This window comes from Gobio gobio, assembly GCF_949357685.1.
Source record: "Gobio gobio genome assembly, chromosome: 3".
Lineage (NCBI taxonomy): Eukaryota > Metazoa > Chordata > Actinopteri > Cypriniformes > Gobionidae > Gobio > Gobio gobio.
Window position 1 is genome coordinate 57,894,209 of NC_137099.1, and position 18,106 is coordinate 57,912,314.

The 18,106-nt window shown below is 42.5% G+C and overlaps 1 protein-coding gene across 1 annotated transcript; it reads left to right on the forward strand.

Moving 5' to 3' along the window:
- Positions 1–9,738: 9,738 nt before the first annotated feature.
- LOC307123381 (B-cell receptor CD22-like) lies at positions 9,739–15,135 on the forward strand (the record flags this gene model as incomplete). Its single annotated transcript, XM_079811904.1, has 7 exons — positions 9,739–9,801; positions 13,892–14,168; positions 14,254–14,514; positions 14,609–14,705; positions 14,786–14,840; positions 14,928–14,987; positions 15,064–15,135. 7 exons carry the CDS (start codon positions 9,739–9,741, stop codon positions 15,133–15,135), a joined length of 885 nt encoding a protein of 294 aa, XP_079668030.1.
- Between the last annotated feature and the right edge of the window lie 2,971 nt (positions 15,136–18,106).

Genomic DNA, 18,106 nt, shown 5'->3' on the forward strand with positions numbered 1-18,106 from the left:
TGTCAAAAATATCCATATTTCGCTATGTATCGATACTGAAATATCTGAAATGATACAATACTCATTTTCTATAGTATCGATACCAGCTGCGCTCTCCTCTCCTCTCGACCGACGGCGAGTTGACACACCCGCCTCCTCTCATTCAGTCCGTTTAAACCTCTGAACATTGCGAACGGGTGTTCTGCAGGACTTTTGTTAGTATTGCTGTGACCGGGCTGAATTTCATGCAGGGTTGCACATAACGCTAATTCTACTAATTCCCGCAGATTCCGCGCTCGCATCTGAAGCGCACACACACATACCGTAATAAAGCAGCCTCTTACATACAAGTGCAAAAATGAGCTCCTTTTTCCAGCTTATTAATGGTCAAATACACTCAAAAATGTCTCAATGCCCATCTTGGTGAGTTTTAACATAAACACAGTCGTAACCAGCTCACAGGAACAGTGGGATCCATGCATGCGTCGGGTCTTAAAGGGACAGAAGTTATTTATTAATCAAACTACAAAAAGACAAACGATCACTTACGAGCACACATATTCTGAATGCTGTAAGATTACAAATGTATACATTGTTATATCTAGGTTCCAATGTAATAGAATATAACTGAAAACATTATCTATATTTGTGTTTACATTTTGAAGTAAACTTGAGGAAATTCTAAGGAGATTACGTCAGGCCATGTAAGTGTTTGAGACATTAAGTATTTTGTCTTTATGCACTTCCTGACTATTTACCATGACAAGTTTAGAGCAATACTGCCTGAGTGATTGGATTAGCATCTATGCATTTGAATGACACTGTTATGCTGATTGAATTAGGACAGGTCACATCATTATGTCTAAGGTGTGTCCTTTACCTACACAACATATGCATTCCTTTGTTTGAATGTCTCCTCCCCTGCTGTATAATCCCTCCCCCTGAAATGTAGATAAATTGCATTATTTTGTACTGTTAAATTAGACTTTTTTCGGACGACCTGCAGCACAGAGAGTTCTCATTAAAAGAATAACGTCTGTTTGATCCCGAAGTCTCCTGGTCTTCATCTTCTGAGTTTCCTACACTTTAGAAGATAAAAGTTCACAACAATGCCTTCGGCAGAATTCAAATGAGCCATTTTAATCTAGATTTATCTAGATACATTTTGGAATTAATCTAGATAAAAAAAAAAAATCTATGCCCACCACTAATATAAACCCTTGCTGCATCCCAATTCGCCTACTTATACTACGCCCTAAAAGTATGTACTCTTTTTGTGAAGAAAACGTACATACTTTTGAGTGTGTAGCAGAAAAGTATGCAAGCTTTGGGACATACTACTTCGTCATCTGTAAATGACTCTGTTGCTTAGTTACGTGCATCCCTTCACCGTTTAAACTGCCCTGTCATTCATCGTCACAGTTAAAATCCTCCACATTCAATATAATTTCCTACCGTATCGGAGAGAAATGTAGTCGCACGTTGATCTGCCATTCGTGGGTCTTTAAAGCAGAGACTCCCCTCATGTGTTTGCAATTTTAATATAATGATGCATTTAAAAGTGAATGGCCAAACGTATCATTACAAAAGTTCTCAATGCTGCTGCAGGTGAAATATAATGTGGATAATATTGAATAAATATCTTTTCGTCAGGTTAAATACTGATAATTGCTCACTAAAACCCCTTTATCTAACCCTCTCCGTCGAACTCGCATAACCGTCATGTTTGTAGTTTTTTTTAACACTTTTTATCCATGTTTGGGCAATATCAGCCGTTAGAGTGCGCATCGATCTGCACTTCGAATTCTGACCGTAAAAAGTAGACCATCCGGGAACTTTTGGAATACTCTTTTCAACATACTACGATTTGGGACATACTAATTCTTTTTTTCGAATACTATTTAGTATGGATAGTATGCGAATTGGGACGCAGCGCCTGTGTTTTCTTGCACTTTTTGTGATGTCTTGTATGTGTTACACTGCATTTGTGAGTATTATTTCTGGTTTTCCATGTCATGGTTTTGATCTTCTGCTTGTCTTTCTGGTTTGCCTGTGTCTTGTACTCTGTCATTATCTGGATTGCCCTGTGGTTTTGACCCTATGCTTGATTCCCCTTAATAAAGCTGTGTTTGGATCTCCAACCCAAGTCTCTGAGCAGTTACATAACAGAAGACTTCGTCATTTACAGATCCAGCAGCTGAGTGAAATCCAGATAATCATGGACCCGGTCGATCTGATATTGTGTCTTTGTCAGAAGAACCTATTGATTGAGGATTATGTATGTATTACAAGCACGCCAGGCTCCACCCACTCCCAAGCACCACGCATGGCATCTCCCGAGTACTGATCACTCACACCTGCAGCTCATCATCACCTCATTACTGCCTGCACTTAAGCCCCACACTCTCACACTATCACTGTCCGGTCTCGTTTGCACAACGCTATTCTGTTTGCTTACCTCAAGGACTCTCCTGTGCTACTTCCTCGTCTCCAGTGTGTCGCCTAGTCTCCTGTCTCCTGTCTCCTGTCTCCTGTCTCCTGTCTCCTGTCTCCTGTCTCCTGTCTCCTGTCTCCTGTCTCCATCATCTCCATCATCTCCATCATCTCCATCATCTCCATCATCTCCATCATCTCCATCGTCTCCCTGGCTCCTGTGTCCCGTCCTCCTGGTTCACCTATGAAAGACATTGAGTATTATCTTCCAGTTATCTGCATTACCCTGCCATTCATCACTCTAACTGCTCACCTGATCCACTCTGCACTCTGGATACTCACTAAACTGTTTATATTCCATTCACCTGTTCTCCAATAGAGTGCCAGCATGAGTGCCCCAGATCCATTTCAGGAGTTGGTCGACACTCTCCGTCAAACTTTCACCACCACTCCTCCTGCACCTTCACCATCATCAGCGAGCACTTCCGACACAGACACCGTCTCTCCTTCACCACGGGTGAATGCTAGTCCCATGGCAAAACTGGTGCCCTTATCTGGCTCGGCAGAGGATTGCAACGGATTCCTTCTCCAATGCTCGCTGGTCCTGAAGATGCAACCACACCTGTACCCCACCGAGCGTTCCAAAGTGGCCTTCATCATCTCCCAACTGTCTGATAAAGCCCTTCGGTGAGCAGAACCATTATGGTCTCAGAATAATCCGCTTACGTCTTGAATGGTTTATTCAACTCTCCATCAGCTTTGCCACTCGTAAGCAGTCGTGTGTGGAAGAACACTGGGGCCAGCCGCTATGCATTCCATCCCTCTGCTGACCAGAGCCTGTCAGCCCTCCAGAACCAGCCACGAACCCATGCAGCTTGAGAACACCCATCTGTCTATGGCTGAGCGGCGGAGACGGCTGACCCAGAACCTATGCCTCTACTGTGGAACACCCAGGCATTACATCACTGAATGCCCAGTCCGCCCTCCTCGTCCATTGGTGAGCGCAATCATCCCGTCTCTTAGTAAAATGAAGCCACTCACGACCACTGTAATCCTTACTGCTGCCAGTGTGTCTCTTACAGTTGTCGCTCTCCTTGACTCTGGGTCAGACTGTAACTTTATCTTGGGCTCCCTCTGCTGCCAGCTCAAGCTCAGGACGACAGCCACTCCGTCCGTCTACCAAATCCACTCGATAACTGGGAGACCTCTCAGCCACCGACAAGTGCGTACATCTGTGGGTCCTCTACTGCTCAGAGTGGGTCTTCTCCATGAGGAACAAAAACATATGCTGGTTCTGGAGGAATCCACTGCTGACATTGTCCTAGGGCGCCCGTGGTTGGAGCAGCACAATCCCGTCATCTCCTGGAGGACAGGAGAAATCCTGAAGTGGGGCGACGGCTTTCTCCCGGGCTGTTTCTCTGCACTTCCTGTCCCAGTCTCTCCACGTCCTGAGAACCTGTCCGTCTGCTCCACGTCGATCGAGAGTCTGATAGAGAAACGCTCTGTGGACATCTCAGTCTGTTACGCTCCCTTCAGCGTCGTCTTCTGTCCCACACACGCCTCCAAGCTGCCTCCACACCGGCCATGGGACTGTGCTAACGATCTGCTGCCAGGTGAGCCAGTGCCCCGTAGGAAGATTTACCCACCGTCACGTCCGGAGGAGAAGGCCATGGTGGATTACATCAAGGAGGCGCTCGACCAAGGTTACATCCGTCCGTCTATTTCGCCTGCTGCTTCCAGTTTTTTCTTTGTGGCCAAGAAGGACGGAGGCTTGCAGCCCTGCATTGACTATCAAGCACGCAACAACATTACAGTCAAGTTCCGCTATACTCTTCCTCTCGTCCCTGCAGCGCTGGAACATCTCCGTGGTGCCACTGTGTTCACGAAGTTGGACCTCCGCAGCGCGTACAACCTCATCCGGATACGTGAGGGGGACGAATGGAAGACCGCCTTCGTGACACCCACAGGCCACTATGAGTATCTTGTAATGCCATATGGATTGGCCTCCGTATTCAAGGATTTCATCCATGAGATGCTCCTGGAGTTCCTCCACAAGTTCGTCCTGGTCTATATTGATGACATCTTGATCTACTCCTGGAGCCTGGCCGACCATCGCCGTCATGTTGCGGAGGTACTCCAACGCCTGAGGAGCTTCCATCTCTTTCTGAAAGCCGAAAAGTGCTTGTTCCACCAGCCTTCAGTGCAGTTTCTCGGATACGTCATCGATCACAGTGGCATCCGGATGGACGAGAGGAAGGTGGAAGCCATCCGCTCCTGGCCCACTCCCACAAACATCAAGCAACTCCAACGGTTCCTAGGTTTCGCCAACTTTTAACGGCGCTTCATCCAGAATTACAGCTCAATCGCCAGTCCACTCACTCACCTTCTTTGTAACCAGTCGAAGTCTCTGTCCTGGTCACCAGCAGCCCCAAAAGGGCTGCCCACCGGGCTTGCAGTACGTCACCCACACTCGTAGCAACCCACTCATTCACTCCACTCACTCATCTCTGGGCACTGGCCACCCTGGGGTCAATGAAACCCTCTCGCTGCTAAAACAGCACTTCTGGTGGCCACGCATGGTATCCGACGTCAGAAGGTATGTGCAGGGATGCAAGGAATGCGCAGTGTCCAAAAGCCCCCGCCATCTTCCCTCCGGCAAGCTCCATCCTCTGCCCGTTCCTAATCGACCCTGGTCACACCTAGGAGTGGACTATATCACGGATCTTCCCGTCTCTGAGAACCATACATGCGTCCTGGTAGTGGTTGATTGATTCTCAAAGTCCTGCCGTCTTATCCCCTTGAGAGGGTTGCCCACCGTCATGGAGACCGCAGAGCTCGTGTTTAACCACGTCTTCCGATATTTCGGCATTCCTGAAGACATTGTCTCAGATCGAGGTCCCCAGTTCATCTCTAGAGTCTGGAAAGCTTTCCATCAGCTCCTAGGTGTGACCGTAAACCTCTCATCCGGATACCACCCCCAGTCGATCGGGCAGCCGGAGAGGAAGATCCAGGAGATCAGCCGCTTCCTCCGTACTTTCTGTCATGGCCACCAGAACTCCTGGAACCAGTTCCTTGGGTGGGCAGAGTACGCACAACTCCCTGCGTCAACAATCCACTGGTCTTACTCCATTTCAGTGCGTACTCTGCTACCAACCTCCCCTGTTCCCGTGGTCTGGAGAGCCTTCTGACGTCCTGGCAGTCGACTACTGGTTCCGGGAGAGTGAGAGGGTCTGGGACTCAGCTGCAGCACACTCTTTGCCGACGTAGGATGACAGCTAACCTCCGGCGTTCTGAAGCTCCACCCTTTCAAGTTAGGCAGGAGGTCTGGCTGTCCACTCGGGACATCCGCCTACGTCTGCCATGCAAGAAGCTGAGTCCCAGGTTTATTGGCCCGTTTCCCATCATCCAGCAGATCAACCCGGTCACCTACAAGCTCCAATTACCACCTCACTATTGGATTCATCCCACTTTCCATGTCTCCCTACTCAAACCTCACCACTCCTCTGTTTCTGTTTCCCCAGAGCCTGGCGCAACCCTGGAACCCCCCCCCCCCCCTTCCACTCATCGTGGAGAACGGCTCTGTTACAAGCATGCCAGGCTCCACTCACTCCCAAGCACCACGCACGGCATCTCCCGAGTACTGATTACTCACACCTGCAGCTCATCATCACTTCATCACTGCCTGCACTTAAGCCCCATGCTCTCAAACTATCACTGTCCGGTCTCGTTTGCACAACACTTTCCTGTTTGCTTACCTCAAGGACTCTCCCGTGCTACTTACCTGCTTCCTTGTCTCCAGCGTGTCTTCGTCTCATGTCTCCATCCTCTCCCTGCCTCCTGTGTCCCATCCTCCTGGTTCTCCTACGAAAGACATTGAGTATTATCTTCCAGTTATTTGCATTGCCCTGCCATTCATCACTCTGACTGCTCACCTGATCCTCTCTGTACTCTGGACACTCAATAAACTGTTTATATTCCATTCATCTGTTCTCCATCTCTCTGTATTATAACAGTATGTCAGTTTTGTGAGCTGTTCCTAGTCTGACGATCTCAAGTCCAATGCTCACAGCACTTCCGCCTCTGGTAATCCCAAGTCCAGAGTCCTTAGTTGTCATGTCATGGGCACCACGCCAGAGCCTCTTCACGACATGGGCACCATGCAGGAGCCTCTTCACGACATGGCCACCACGCCAAAGCCTCGTCATGACATGGCCACCACGCCAGAGCCTCTTCATGACATGGCCACCACGCCAAAGCCTCGTCATGACATGGCCACCACGCCAGAGCCTCTTCATGACATGGCCACCACGCCAGAGTCTCCAGTCATCATGGATGCCACACCAGAATCTTTAGCCATCATGGATGTTTCACCTGAATCTAGTCCCTAGCCTAGGAGTGACTGAGACTGGCTTCCATTTTGGCGGACACACCGCTGATGTCTGTGCGAGCAGATGGCATCTCTGTGGTGGTATCAAGTCAGGGGGTCTCAGAGGTTAGGTCAGTTGTACTCCCTGTTATGGCGATGGCCATTCTGTGTGTCTGGGCCACATACGCTTGTCCAGTTTCTCAAGAGGCGGCAACCTTTGCCCACAAGCTTCCTGTCTGTCCTGATGGGACCACGGATGTCGCCTATGAACTCTGTCTGTCCTGTCCTGAGGTTATAATATAATAAGGGTTTGTTTTTAAAAAACATCTATCATGTGTTATGTGTATGCTCACGTGATATAAGTTTTGCACTTTAGAACTTCCGTTAAAGGGTACATGACACACAGTTTCTGCTAATCTCATGTCAATCTTGAGTATAGAGCAACCTTCAAATCTCAGAAGAGTCTTTAGTTTTGTCATATTTATAAAAGACAGATACGCTGTACAGATTCTTTCCAAAAACAGCTGAGCTTGTGGAGGCGTGCAGTGTCCATATTTTACTACAGTCTATAGTCAGGTCAGTGAGTGCTGTAGAGGTGCAGAGTGACCATCTGATTATAAACTTGTGAGAGTTCTGTTATGAAATAAAGGGAAGAAGCACAAAACATGTCGAACGTGAGCCTTTATGGTTCACTCTTTGATTCATTTAGGGCAGACTTTTTTACTTTATAAAAAGTAGCTATTTCATGAAAGAGATAAAAACAGAGGGCCCTATCTTGCACCCAGCGCAATTGACTTTGTACACCGACGCATGTGTCATTCCTATTTTGCACCCGCGCAAAGCGCGCTTTTCCCTCCACAGAAGCACGTCGCTAAACTAGTGAATGAACTTGCGCTACCTGGGCGGTTGAGCGCAAAAAAGGAGGCGTGTTCCGGCGCAAACAATCCCTGGTGCTATTTTGCTGTTCCATTAAACAATTGCGCCACTGACCAGAAAAAACCTAGTCTAAAGTCAGTGGCGCGTTGCGCGTTGTTCATTATGCTATTTTAAGGGCGCATGCTTGACCATAATGTATAGCGTGCACAACGCGCATACACTTTGCTCATGTAATCTACACAGATGCAACAGTTATTTTTGCAAATCATAAATTGTTACACTAAAAAAATATTAACACATGAGATGACGGAAATCATTGGTGTGCCACGAAGATGTGAAAAAATAGGCATAAATCTAGCTTACAAATGATTCAGGCTAATTGTAATAATTAAGGATAAGACCTGTTTGCCCAATAGTGGCAAGACATATATGTATATAAGGACATCTGACAAATTGGTTTGTCCGTCAAGAACCAGGAAAAAAAATCGACTGAAAAACTGAAAAAACTGAAAGACTGAAAAAAAAAAGACTGTGAAATCACCTTTACCATAATGTAGGCCCTACAACATTACAACTTCACTTCTCTGCCTTTCACTGCTCTTACAAGCACATCTCCTCGGCTGTGAACCGCTCCTGGCGTGCGCCTGGTAAATACGCCATAATAATAGCAATCCATAATGGAACTTGCGCACCTGCTTTTAAAGGGAATGTTGGATGACGCTCGGATTGGTTTATTCACGTTACGCCCAAACCACACCTATGAATAATGAAGCTACTTCAGACCAACCCATTTTAGATTTGCGCCGGGCGCAAGAGCCATTTATCCCGCCGGGAAAATAGCAACAGCGCCGAGACCCGCCCACAAAGTTACTTGCGCTTCACGCTTTGACACTAGCGTTTCAGATCGTTAAAATAGGGCCCAGAGTTGGAGTTTGTGTTGAATTGATGCTGGACGGCAGTGATGTACGTTTGTGTCATCGAGTTGATTATCGATTGCATCATGTGTTCATTTGCTCTGTTTTCCCGCTCCTCATCATTAGTTCATTTAGGTCAGCTGTGTTTAATTAATTACCCTCATCCTTGTTGGCTATTTAAATTCCTCCCGTGCACTCAGTCGCTGTCTGATTACGTTACGGTGTGTTTTCCATACCTGTCTTCCTGTCTGATTTATGATTAAACGTGGAGTATTTTGAGAGATTCTTCTGTCTTCGTCTTTCTACCTGAACACCAGTGTTATAAAGGAAATATTTGCACAAAACGAACGTGCAAAGGGACAGTAAATTGTGAAATGTACAAATTTCTCCATAATTGATTTTTGTGTGTTGATGAATATTTACCCAAGATGCCAAAACTTCACCAATGTCCTTTCAACATGTTGTTCACAATGTTGCAGCATGCAAACGGAAAGGAAAAGATGGTGACACATTGATGCATGTGTGTTTTTCAGTAAGTTTTTCATTAGCTTTGGTTTCAGTTGTGTTTCAATATTCTGTCAGTAGAAAAATATGTTGTGTCTGCGTGTCTGAATTTGCCTAAAAACCCACAAGAATGCAGATTCTCATTTTTGAAAACTTGAACATCATTAAACCTCATTTAACTTGTCACGTGCGTAGATTCAAGAGTGCATGATTACATAGAATCGGGAAGGATTGTCCACACTTACACAGAGGAAATGAAGAAAGGCAGGAAGTGTGTTAACATTTTTTAAACAAATTTCTCCAAACAGATCAACTGTCATTCTAATACATGAATCCTACAGTGAAGCGAGGTAGGACAGTTCTCTAATTATTTACAGTTTCAGTGCAGATTGATTGATTGTTGCTGTCTGATGAAAATAATCAATATGTATCTGAAATCATGCAAATACCCTTATTTTAATCATCTGCTCAATGTCTTCCAGAATGCTTTGTCTTATCTCTCTGGTTTCTCTGCTCGTGATTCCAGGTGAGTCTCAACCTAAACCTTGTTTTTTGGTTTATTGTTACTAAGCTAATTGTCCACAGCGCCGAGCTCGTATGTTGGCTAGTCATTGGCCGTTCACTATAAGTTGAATATCCCTGCCATAACAGACATGTGTGGCCCTGATGGGTTTGACCTGGGCTCTAACAGACAGTTTTATCCTCAGTTTCCATGGAGGCCCCAAATGGGTTAGCTCATATGAAACAAACACTGCTCAGTGTGCACACTACAGGCTGTTAAATCAGGGCTAGAAATGAACTTTTTTGTACTTGGTAGCACTGGTGCTCTCAACTTCAAATTTTGATTTCTCCTCGAGAGGCTGCGCAAGCCTCAACAGCGCAACCTTACAGTCAGTAGCATTATCCACCATCAATCGCCACTTAAACTAAATGAAATACAATCAGAATCATTCTTGCGTTGTGGTGATTCCCTTGTTATTTTTTGTTATTGACGTTTTAATCAGGCTACTTGTCCGGTAGACCAAGTAAAATCCTCCTCTCTTCAGCTCTATACATGTTGTGCTCTAGTTAGTTCCCTGTCACGTGACAACGGAGCGCAGTGAAAGGAAGTGATTGACGGCTAATATTAACCAACCTAAAGTCTGCTTTAAAGTTAAGAGCATAAAGATGAAGTTTAATTTGTTATTTATAGAACGGTGGTCCAGTCACTGTATCAGCTCACAGCAGGCTCATACTGTGCAGTACTAACTAGCAGTGATGGAGTACTTGAGTCCTTATTCTCTGGACTCGAGTCCGACTTGAGACTCCGTTCTCTGGACTCGTGACTCGACTTGGACTCGCGGACTGATGACTCGTACTTGGACTCGAGTCTCGAGGATATATAAAATCGCACTTGAGCATTAATCAAATTAATTACGTTGTTTCTGACTAAATAGGTTATCAAAATTTGATATAAGATGTTACACTTTTCCTGTTTCGGGCTCCCAAGACCGACCGTGATCTATTTTTTCCCTCACAGACTTTACGGCGCATTCTTGTGCATTATTCGCGGGCTAAATGTTGACATTTGTCGTGAAGTTTGCCTACACGGATTTTGCATCTAATGTTGAAAAGAGCAGCGCTAAATGTTGTGTGTGTAATCGCACAATTGAGGAAAAGACTGGGACAACTTCAAACTTTAACAGACATCTGTCACGGATGCAGACCCAGAAAAGCAAGTAAAATGCTTTCCATTGGCTAACATTAGCTTTAAAAAAACTATTATTGCCTAATGCATATATGATAATAAACAGAGGAAGCTAGGGTTGGGCGATGTCTGCCTATTTGGCATCAGACGTCAGCGATGTCTACGTACAGTGAAGCGAATGTACAGTGACGTGACAATAACTGCCAGATTCAAACTGTGCTTTCTGCAATGGCTGGCGCTGAGCCAAAGACGGACACGCTCAGCGCTTAATCCCGCTTGTGTTTATTTTAGATTTCAGATATTTAAATACATATAATTTATAGAAAAACAATACATTTATAGTTTGTAAAATACACAATGGTGTCTATGGAAGCAGCAATAACCAATCTTTTCAAATATATTTGCCGACATGACATACACTACAGGCCAAAAGTTTGGACGCATTACTATTTGTAATGTTTTTGAAAGATATTTCTTCTGCTCATCAAGCCTGCATTTATTTGATCAAAAATCCAGAAAAAATATGTAATATTGTGATATATTATTAAAATTTAAAATATTTGGTTTTCAATTTATTATACTTTAAATCATAATTTATTTCTGTGATGCAAAGCAGAATTTTCAGGATCATTACTCCAGTCTTCAGTGTCACATGATCCTTCAGAAATCATTCTAATATTCTGATTTATTATGAGTGTTGGAAAAAGTTCTGCTGCCTAATATATTTGATGAATAAAAGGTTCAAAAGAACTGCATTTATTCAAAATAAAAAACATTTTCAAATAATATAAATCTCCTTTTCTATCACTTTTTATCAATTTAACACATCCTTGCTGAATAAAATTATTGATTTATTTCAAAAAAAGAAAGAAAAAAAGGACTGACCCCAAATTACTGCCCAGTAGTGTATATTGTTGTTACAAAAGATTTCTATTTTTAAAACATTTGCTTCTTTTTTTTTCTTTTTCTTTTTTTACTTTTTATTTATCACAGTATCCTAAAAAAGTATCACAGGTTATGAAAAAATATTAAGCAGCAGAACTGTTTCCAACACTCATAATAAATCAGAATATTAGAATGATTTCTGAAGGATCATGTGACACTGAAGACTGGAGTAATGATCCTGAAAATGCAGCTTTGCATCACAGAAATAAATGATAATTTAAAATATAATAAATTGAAAAACCAAATATTTTAAATTGTAATAATATATCACAATATTAAATTTTTTTCTGTATTTTTTCTGTATTCTACAACACGGGACTCGAGCCTCGACTCGGACTCGACAGTTGGTGACTCGACTACAACACTGCTAACTAGCGAACATTTTGTAGAGAAATGAAAACCGGTCGCACCTCAACAATTATTTGCACTTGCACAAATGCTCCCAAATATTTTTTGAAATTGGACAGTGTTACATTTACAAGGCTCGAAATTGTGCCCGAAATTTAATCTAAGGCCACATCCACACGAAGCCAGAGCTTTCGCCACTCAATCTTTTTTTCCCCCTCGTCACAAGAAATATATGCGTACACACGAAACCACTGAACCCGACTCAAAACAATGTAGTGTACGTGCCAGGCCAGTATGTGGCGCTGTAATTCTGCCACAGAGATACACTAAGAAGAGTTGTGGCTAGAACGGGTATAGCAATGGTAGGAAGTGAGGCAAAATCTCACAATAAAATAAATACATCTGCTACTTGTGTTTTATTAACGCCTACAATAATGCAAATACAGTCATTAAATAACGCGGTAACACTTTACAATAAGGTTCTTTAGTTAACATTAGTTAACATGAACTAATAATGAACTGCACTTATAAAGCATTTATTTATCTTTGTTAATGTTAATTTCAACATTTACTAATGCATCATTAAAATCTTGTTAACATTAGTAAATGCACTGTGAACTAACATGAACAAACCATGAACAGCTGGATTTATATGAACTAATGTTAACAAAGATTAACTAATGCTGAACAGAGGTGTTGTTCATGTTAACTAATACAACCTTATTGTAAAGTGTTCCCAATGACGCAATATTGATGTGCGCATGCCCAGTGCCCGTAGTTGTATCCCTTCGTCTTTACCGTGTGGGACGTGGTATGATGAGATCACCGTTTCACAAAATATACGGATTGGCTGTACACACAAAAACGCAAGGGTGTCGTTTTCAGATTTATTCACTCTGGGACCCGGTTTCAAAAAATACTATACTCTCAAAACGCCAGATCCATGTGGACGAAACGCTGATATGATACAAAATTTTTACGCATACAGCTCCGTGTGGGCGGGGCCTTAAATCAGTTTATGAAGTTAACAAGATAATTAAGTGATGATTGAGCATTAATAAAGATAGCTCCTGTTAACAATCAGAATCACTGAAGAAAAGAGAAACACAAGAACTACAACCCACATAGCAACATTGTGTCGGCCCAGATCTGGCCCACATCTGGCACTTGTGGCATACTGATCTGGCCCACATGCTGCGTGGAATGACGGCCCTTGAGTGGACCACTCCTGTTTGCCAGATCTGGGCCACAACATCTTTGCAGAATAAATATGAAGTCATCTCAGCCTTAATAAACCTGTAAACAAGCAGAATCACTGAAGGAGAGAAGAGAACAGAAAAAGAGAGGAGCAGAAAGACAAGAACTACAACTGACTTCAGCCACAGCCTTAGATGAAATCAACTGAAGATAAAAGAAGACATTAAATCTGTGAAGATCTCAGCAGAGGAGGATTAAACAACTCCACAAACAGCATTACCAGCTTCACACATTACTAAGCAGACTGACTTTATTTCTGTTCTACGACTACAGAAGCTCTTATTGAGAATTAACAGAAGTTTAACTCTAATTTGTTTCATCTGAAGTCACCATGACCGTGATCAGTGTTTCCATTAGTTGTGCTCTTTACTCTTATTAAGTGTCTTCCTCTTTTGCCTTCTGCGAATGTGTGTTGGTAAAACACATTTGAAGTAGCAAAGGAAGCTTTCAGAGCTTCTGTAGACGTCTGACAGAAATAAAGTCAGTCTGGTTAGTAATGTGTGAAGCTGGTAATGCTGTTTGTGGAGTTGTTTAATCCTCCTCTTCTGAGATCTTCAGTGATTTAATGTCTTTTATCTTCAGTTGATTTCATCTAAGGCTGTGATTTCAGAGCTCAGAGTGGAGATTCCTGAAGAGGTCGTTGAGGAACATTCGCCTGTTTTAGTTTGTAAGACGACCTGTACCCTCTCGGGAAAAACAAACTTCCTCTGGTATAAAAACGGCAGGCCTTTATCAAATCTGAGCGAGAGGAATGAGCTGTTGCTGCAGTCGGTCAGCAGTGAAGATACGGGAACATACAGCTGTGCAGTGAGAGATCAGGAATATCTGTCGTCTCCTGCCGTCACTCTCAGTGTCAGATGTACGTCACACACTTTCAACTGTTCATCTAAATTCAATCCTGACTGATCAAATGATCGACAGAGTAATTTGAGTCTTTTCTTCAGATCCTCCAAAGAGCGTCTCAGTGTCGGTCAGTCGGTCTGTAATAGTGGAGGGAGATTCAGTGACTCTGAGCTGCAGCAGTGACTCAAACCCTCCTGCTCTGAACTTCAGCTGGTTTAAGGAGGATCAAACCTCAGCTGTTGGATCTGGACAGAGTTTCAGCATCTCCAGCTTTAACTCCAGTTCCAGTGGACGCTTCTACTGTGAGGCTCAGAATAAATACGGATCTCAGAGATCAGCGTCTGTGTCTCTGTCTGTTAAAGGTGAGAATCTCAGTTTTGTAGGTCAGTGTCTGTATGTAGTGAGTGAAAGCGCTGGTCTCAGAAGAGTTTCTCTCTCTTTCTCTCGTCTGCACAGCTGAAGAAAGCGTCCGGTCTTCAGTCATAGTGGGAATCAGTGCAGCCGCTGTCATGACTGTGATACTGATGCTCGTCGTCTGGCTGTTGATCAGAAGGTGAGAGAGACTCTGTGTCTGGACCGTCATGAAGACTCAGAGTCGGTTTGTGTTCATGTTCATTTCTTCTTCTCTCACAGGAAACGAGCGACTCCATCAGAAGAGCAAAACCCCAGAGGATCACAAGTGGCAACAGTGTGGCAATCTTCTCATGCTTCTTCTCATGTGTGTCCTGTCAGTTATAAAGGGAAAATTAACTCTCTCATCATTGTGTGTCGTCAGGTCGAGTCTCCTGAGGACGCCTACATGACCCTTGACCCCAAGTCCAGATGTGCTGAATATGTGAGTTATTCTACTGTTGTTGTGAAGGTGTAACATGAGATCTTATTTGTGATGCATATGTTCACTTCTTCTCTAGAATATGAAGAGATCCTGTGACGCAGACGACCCTGAAGATCAGGACTCTACATATTATAACACTGACATTTGATTAATCCAAGTTGTCATATCATGTCTTTTTTAATTAATATTTACTTTTCCCCTTTAGACTCACTTATAACAGTCATTAGTAAGATTTCCACACTCTCTCCGACTTAACGGTTGATGTTTGTTTCTTTATTCATGGTAGTGAAGATGATTTGTACTTCTCACTTGATCAACCTTAGTAAAGTCAGTTTACTGTTACTATGATTAAAGGTGCAATGTGTGATTTTTAGCGGCATCTAGTGGTTAGGTTGTGAATTGCACCCCCCAATGCTCACCCCTCCCTTTCTGGAGCACATAGAGAAGCTACTGGGGCCGACACAGGACAAAAATGTTGTCGTCGGAGAGAGCAGAGAGTGCGTGTGTCTCAATCAGCTCCCTAATTCGGTAGTCTGACATAAGTCAGTGGGCTGACTCCCTGATCAGTGCCCTGACCACTGAACAACCCAGCCAGCAGATCCATGTGGGGCCCAAATGGGTTTGACCTGGGCTATCTAACTGGGACCCAGACAGTTTTGCACCCAGTTTCCATGTAGGCCCCACATGGATTTGCCCAGATGAAATGAACACTGCTTAGTGTGCACACTACAGGCTGTTTAATGCAACACTTAATCAGTGTTGGAGGTAATGAAATAATTAAGTGATTGAATAATGATTTTGTATTAGTGAAGAACACCTGCTGTTAACAAGCATAATCACTGAAGGAAAGAGAAACACAAGAACTACTTCCAGCAACAGCCTTGGATGAAATCAACTGAAGATAAAATACATTACATCTCTCAAGATCTGATTAAACAACTCCACAAACAACATTAGCTTCACTTATTACTAACCAGACTGACTTTATTTCTGTCAGACATCTACAGAAGTTCGTATTAAGAATTAAGAAGAGGCTTAGATGTTGATTACTTATTTGAAAGTAATAGTTTGATTTGATGTTACCATTGTGGCGATCAGTGTGTGCTTTAGTCAGGCTCTTGACTTTTTAACATTAGTTTTTCTCTTGACAGCTGTGTCTGTTTGTTATGGTGAGAACAGCAAGAGAAACTATAATCAGATGCTGTAAGCTGATTGATGATAAAAATATAATCATCATATATTGGCTTAACTCCTTAATATTATGTGGGAGGTATATACGGGTAGTAAGTTATTAATTCTGTTTTATTGTTATGATTCTACTGTAAGAGAATATAATTTAATTCGAACAACAAACGATTTATGACACACCATTTACATATTTTGGGGTCCTGTGAGTTTTACTCGCACACAGACATCAAGAATCAAGCATATGAATCTCAACAATGGTGACAGGGCCGGCCCTGACCAATTTGCTGCCCTAGGCAAGATTTTACTTGGTGCCCCTTGTATCAAGGTTTAGCACTATTATCATTCTAAGTTGTGGAAACACTCGTAACTGTTTTATTTTTGTAATGCATTGATGTTTTATTTTTATTGTTGTTGTTGTTTTATATGATGTCCAGTCCATTCTACCCCATCATTATGTTCATGATATTATTATTGTTTTTTATTTGTTAAAGGCTGATGATAGTAAAACTGTACAAATATTGCACCTATGCGACTTTACAGCCTAAACACAAATAGCAAGAGTAATTGCATCTAACATTCATGCACAAACTATTCATTGAGAACTAGCAAAAGGGTTTGTTTTCTAGTAGATGGCAGCAATCTTCCACTAAACTATGAGCATTCATGCTTTCACCAGGAATTCAACTGAGAAATTGATATTTAATGTGAATTTTACATAAAATGTTGCCATTTTAAATAAACCTGTATATAAATATCATTACTAATTTCGGCAAATACATTTTAAAATTGCTATACACCCCCTTAAAACTGCAAAGTAAAAACATTAGGCTATTAAAAAAGTGATATTACATGCGTTTAATATTTTTATATTATTTATTTTTTACAAAATCACACTGGCTGTGGCCTCTGGAGAACCCAGAACAGCTGCTTGCATAAAGTTTAAGGTAAAAATAACTGGAATTAATTAGCAAACATTAGTATTTTACTACTATGCAATTAAATAAACTGTTCATTAATTTGCCTACATCACTTTACTTCTGTCTTTACACGGCAAAAAAATGCTCTTCTTATTTAGAATCTTTTTCTTGTTTCCAGTCCAAATATCTAAAAATTCTTAAATCAAGGTGCATTTACTAGATGAGTAAAATGACATACTTCATTTTGATTTTATTTTCAAGTAAACAAGAAAAATGTCTTGAATTTTTGCTTAAAACAAGCAAAATTATCTGCCAATGGGGTGAGACAAATAATCTTATTTCTGTTTGGGACAGAAACAAGATTTCAATCAGAAACAAGATTATTTTTCCACTCCATTGGCAGATCATTTTGCTTGTTTTAAGCAAAAACTCACTTCATTTTGATTTTATTTTCAAGAAAACAAGAAAACTATCTTCTGTCATTTAACGTATCTAGTAAATGCACCTTCAACCTTGATTTAGGAATTTTAGATATTTAGACTAGAAACAAGACACAAATACTACGTAAGAAGAGCAGTGTATCCCTTATCTTCCCTGCATCAGAGGGCTTCTGTCTTTTTAGACACTTCAATTCGGCCATTCGTCATAAATAATCAGGCAACTTACACCGTGTCAAACCCTGGCGCGAACGGCCAAGCACCCTAAAAAATGAAAGCAACCTTGTCTGCGTTGGATGCGGCGAGAGGCGACGCGACACAACAAATTCCCCTAACGATAAACTGATCGCGCGTTGTATTTCTGACGCACTTCAAGTAGATCGGCGGGGGAGATTGATGAGGCGGACCGGGAAGATGCGGGGACTTAGTTACGTTTTTTTTGCGCTTTATTTGGTAATATTTCAAATTAATATTAATAAAATAGTATCAGTAATACATTTTGGCGCCCCTATGGATGAGTGGCGCCCCTAGCATTTGCCTATTCCGCCTATGCCACGGGCCGGCCCTGAATGGTGAC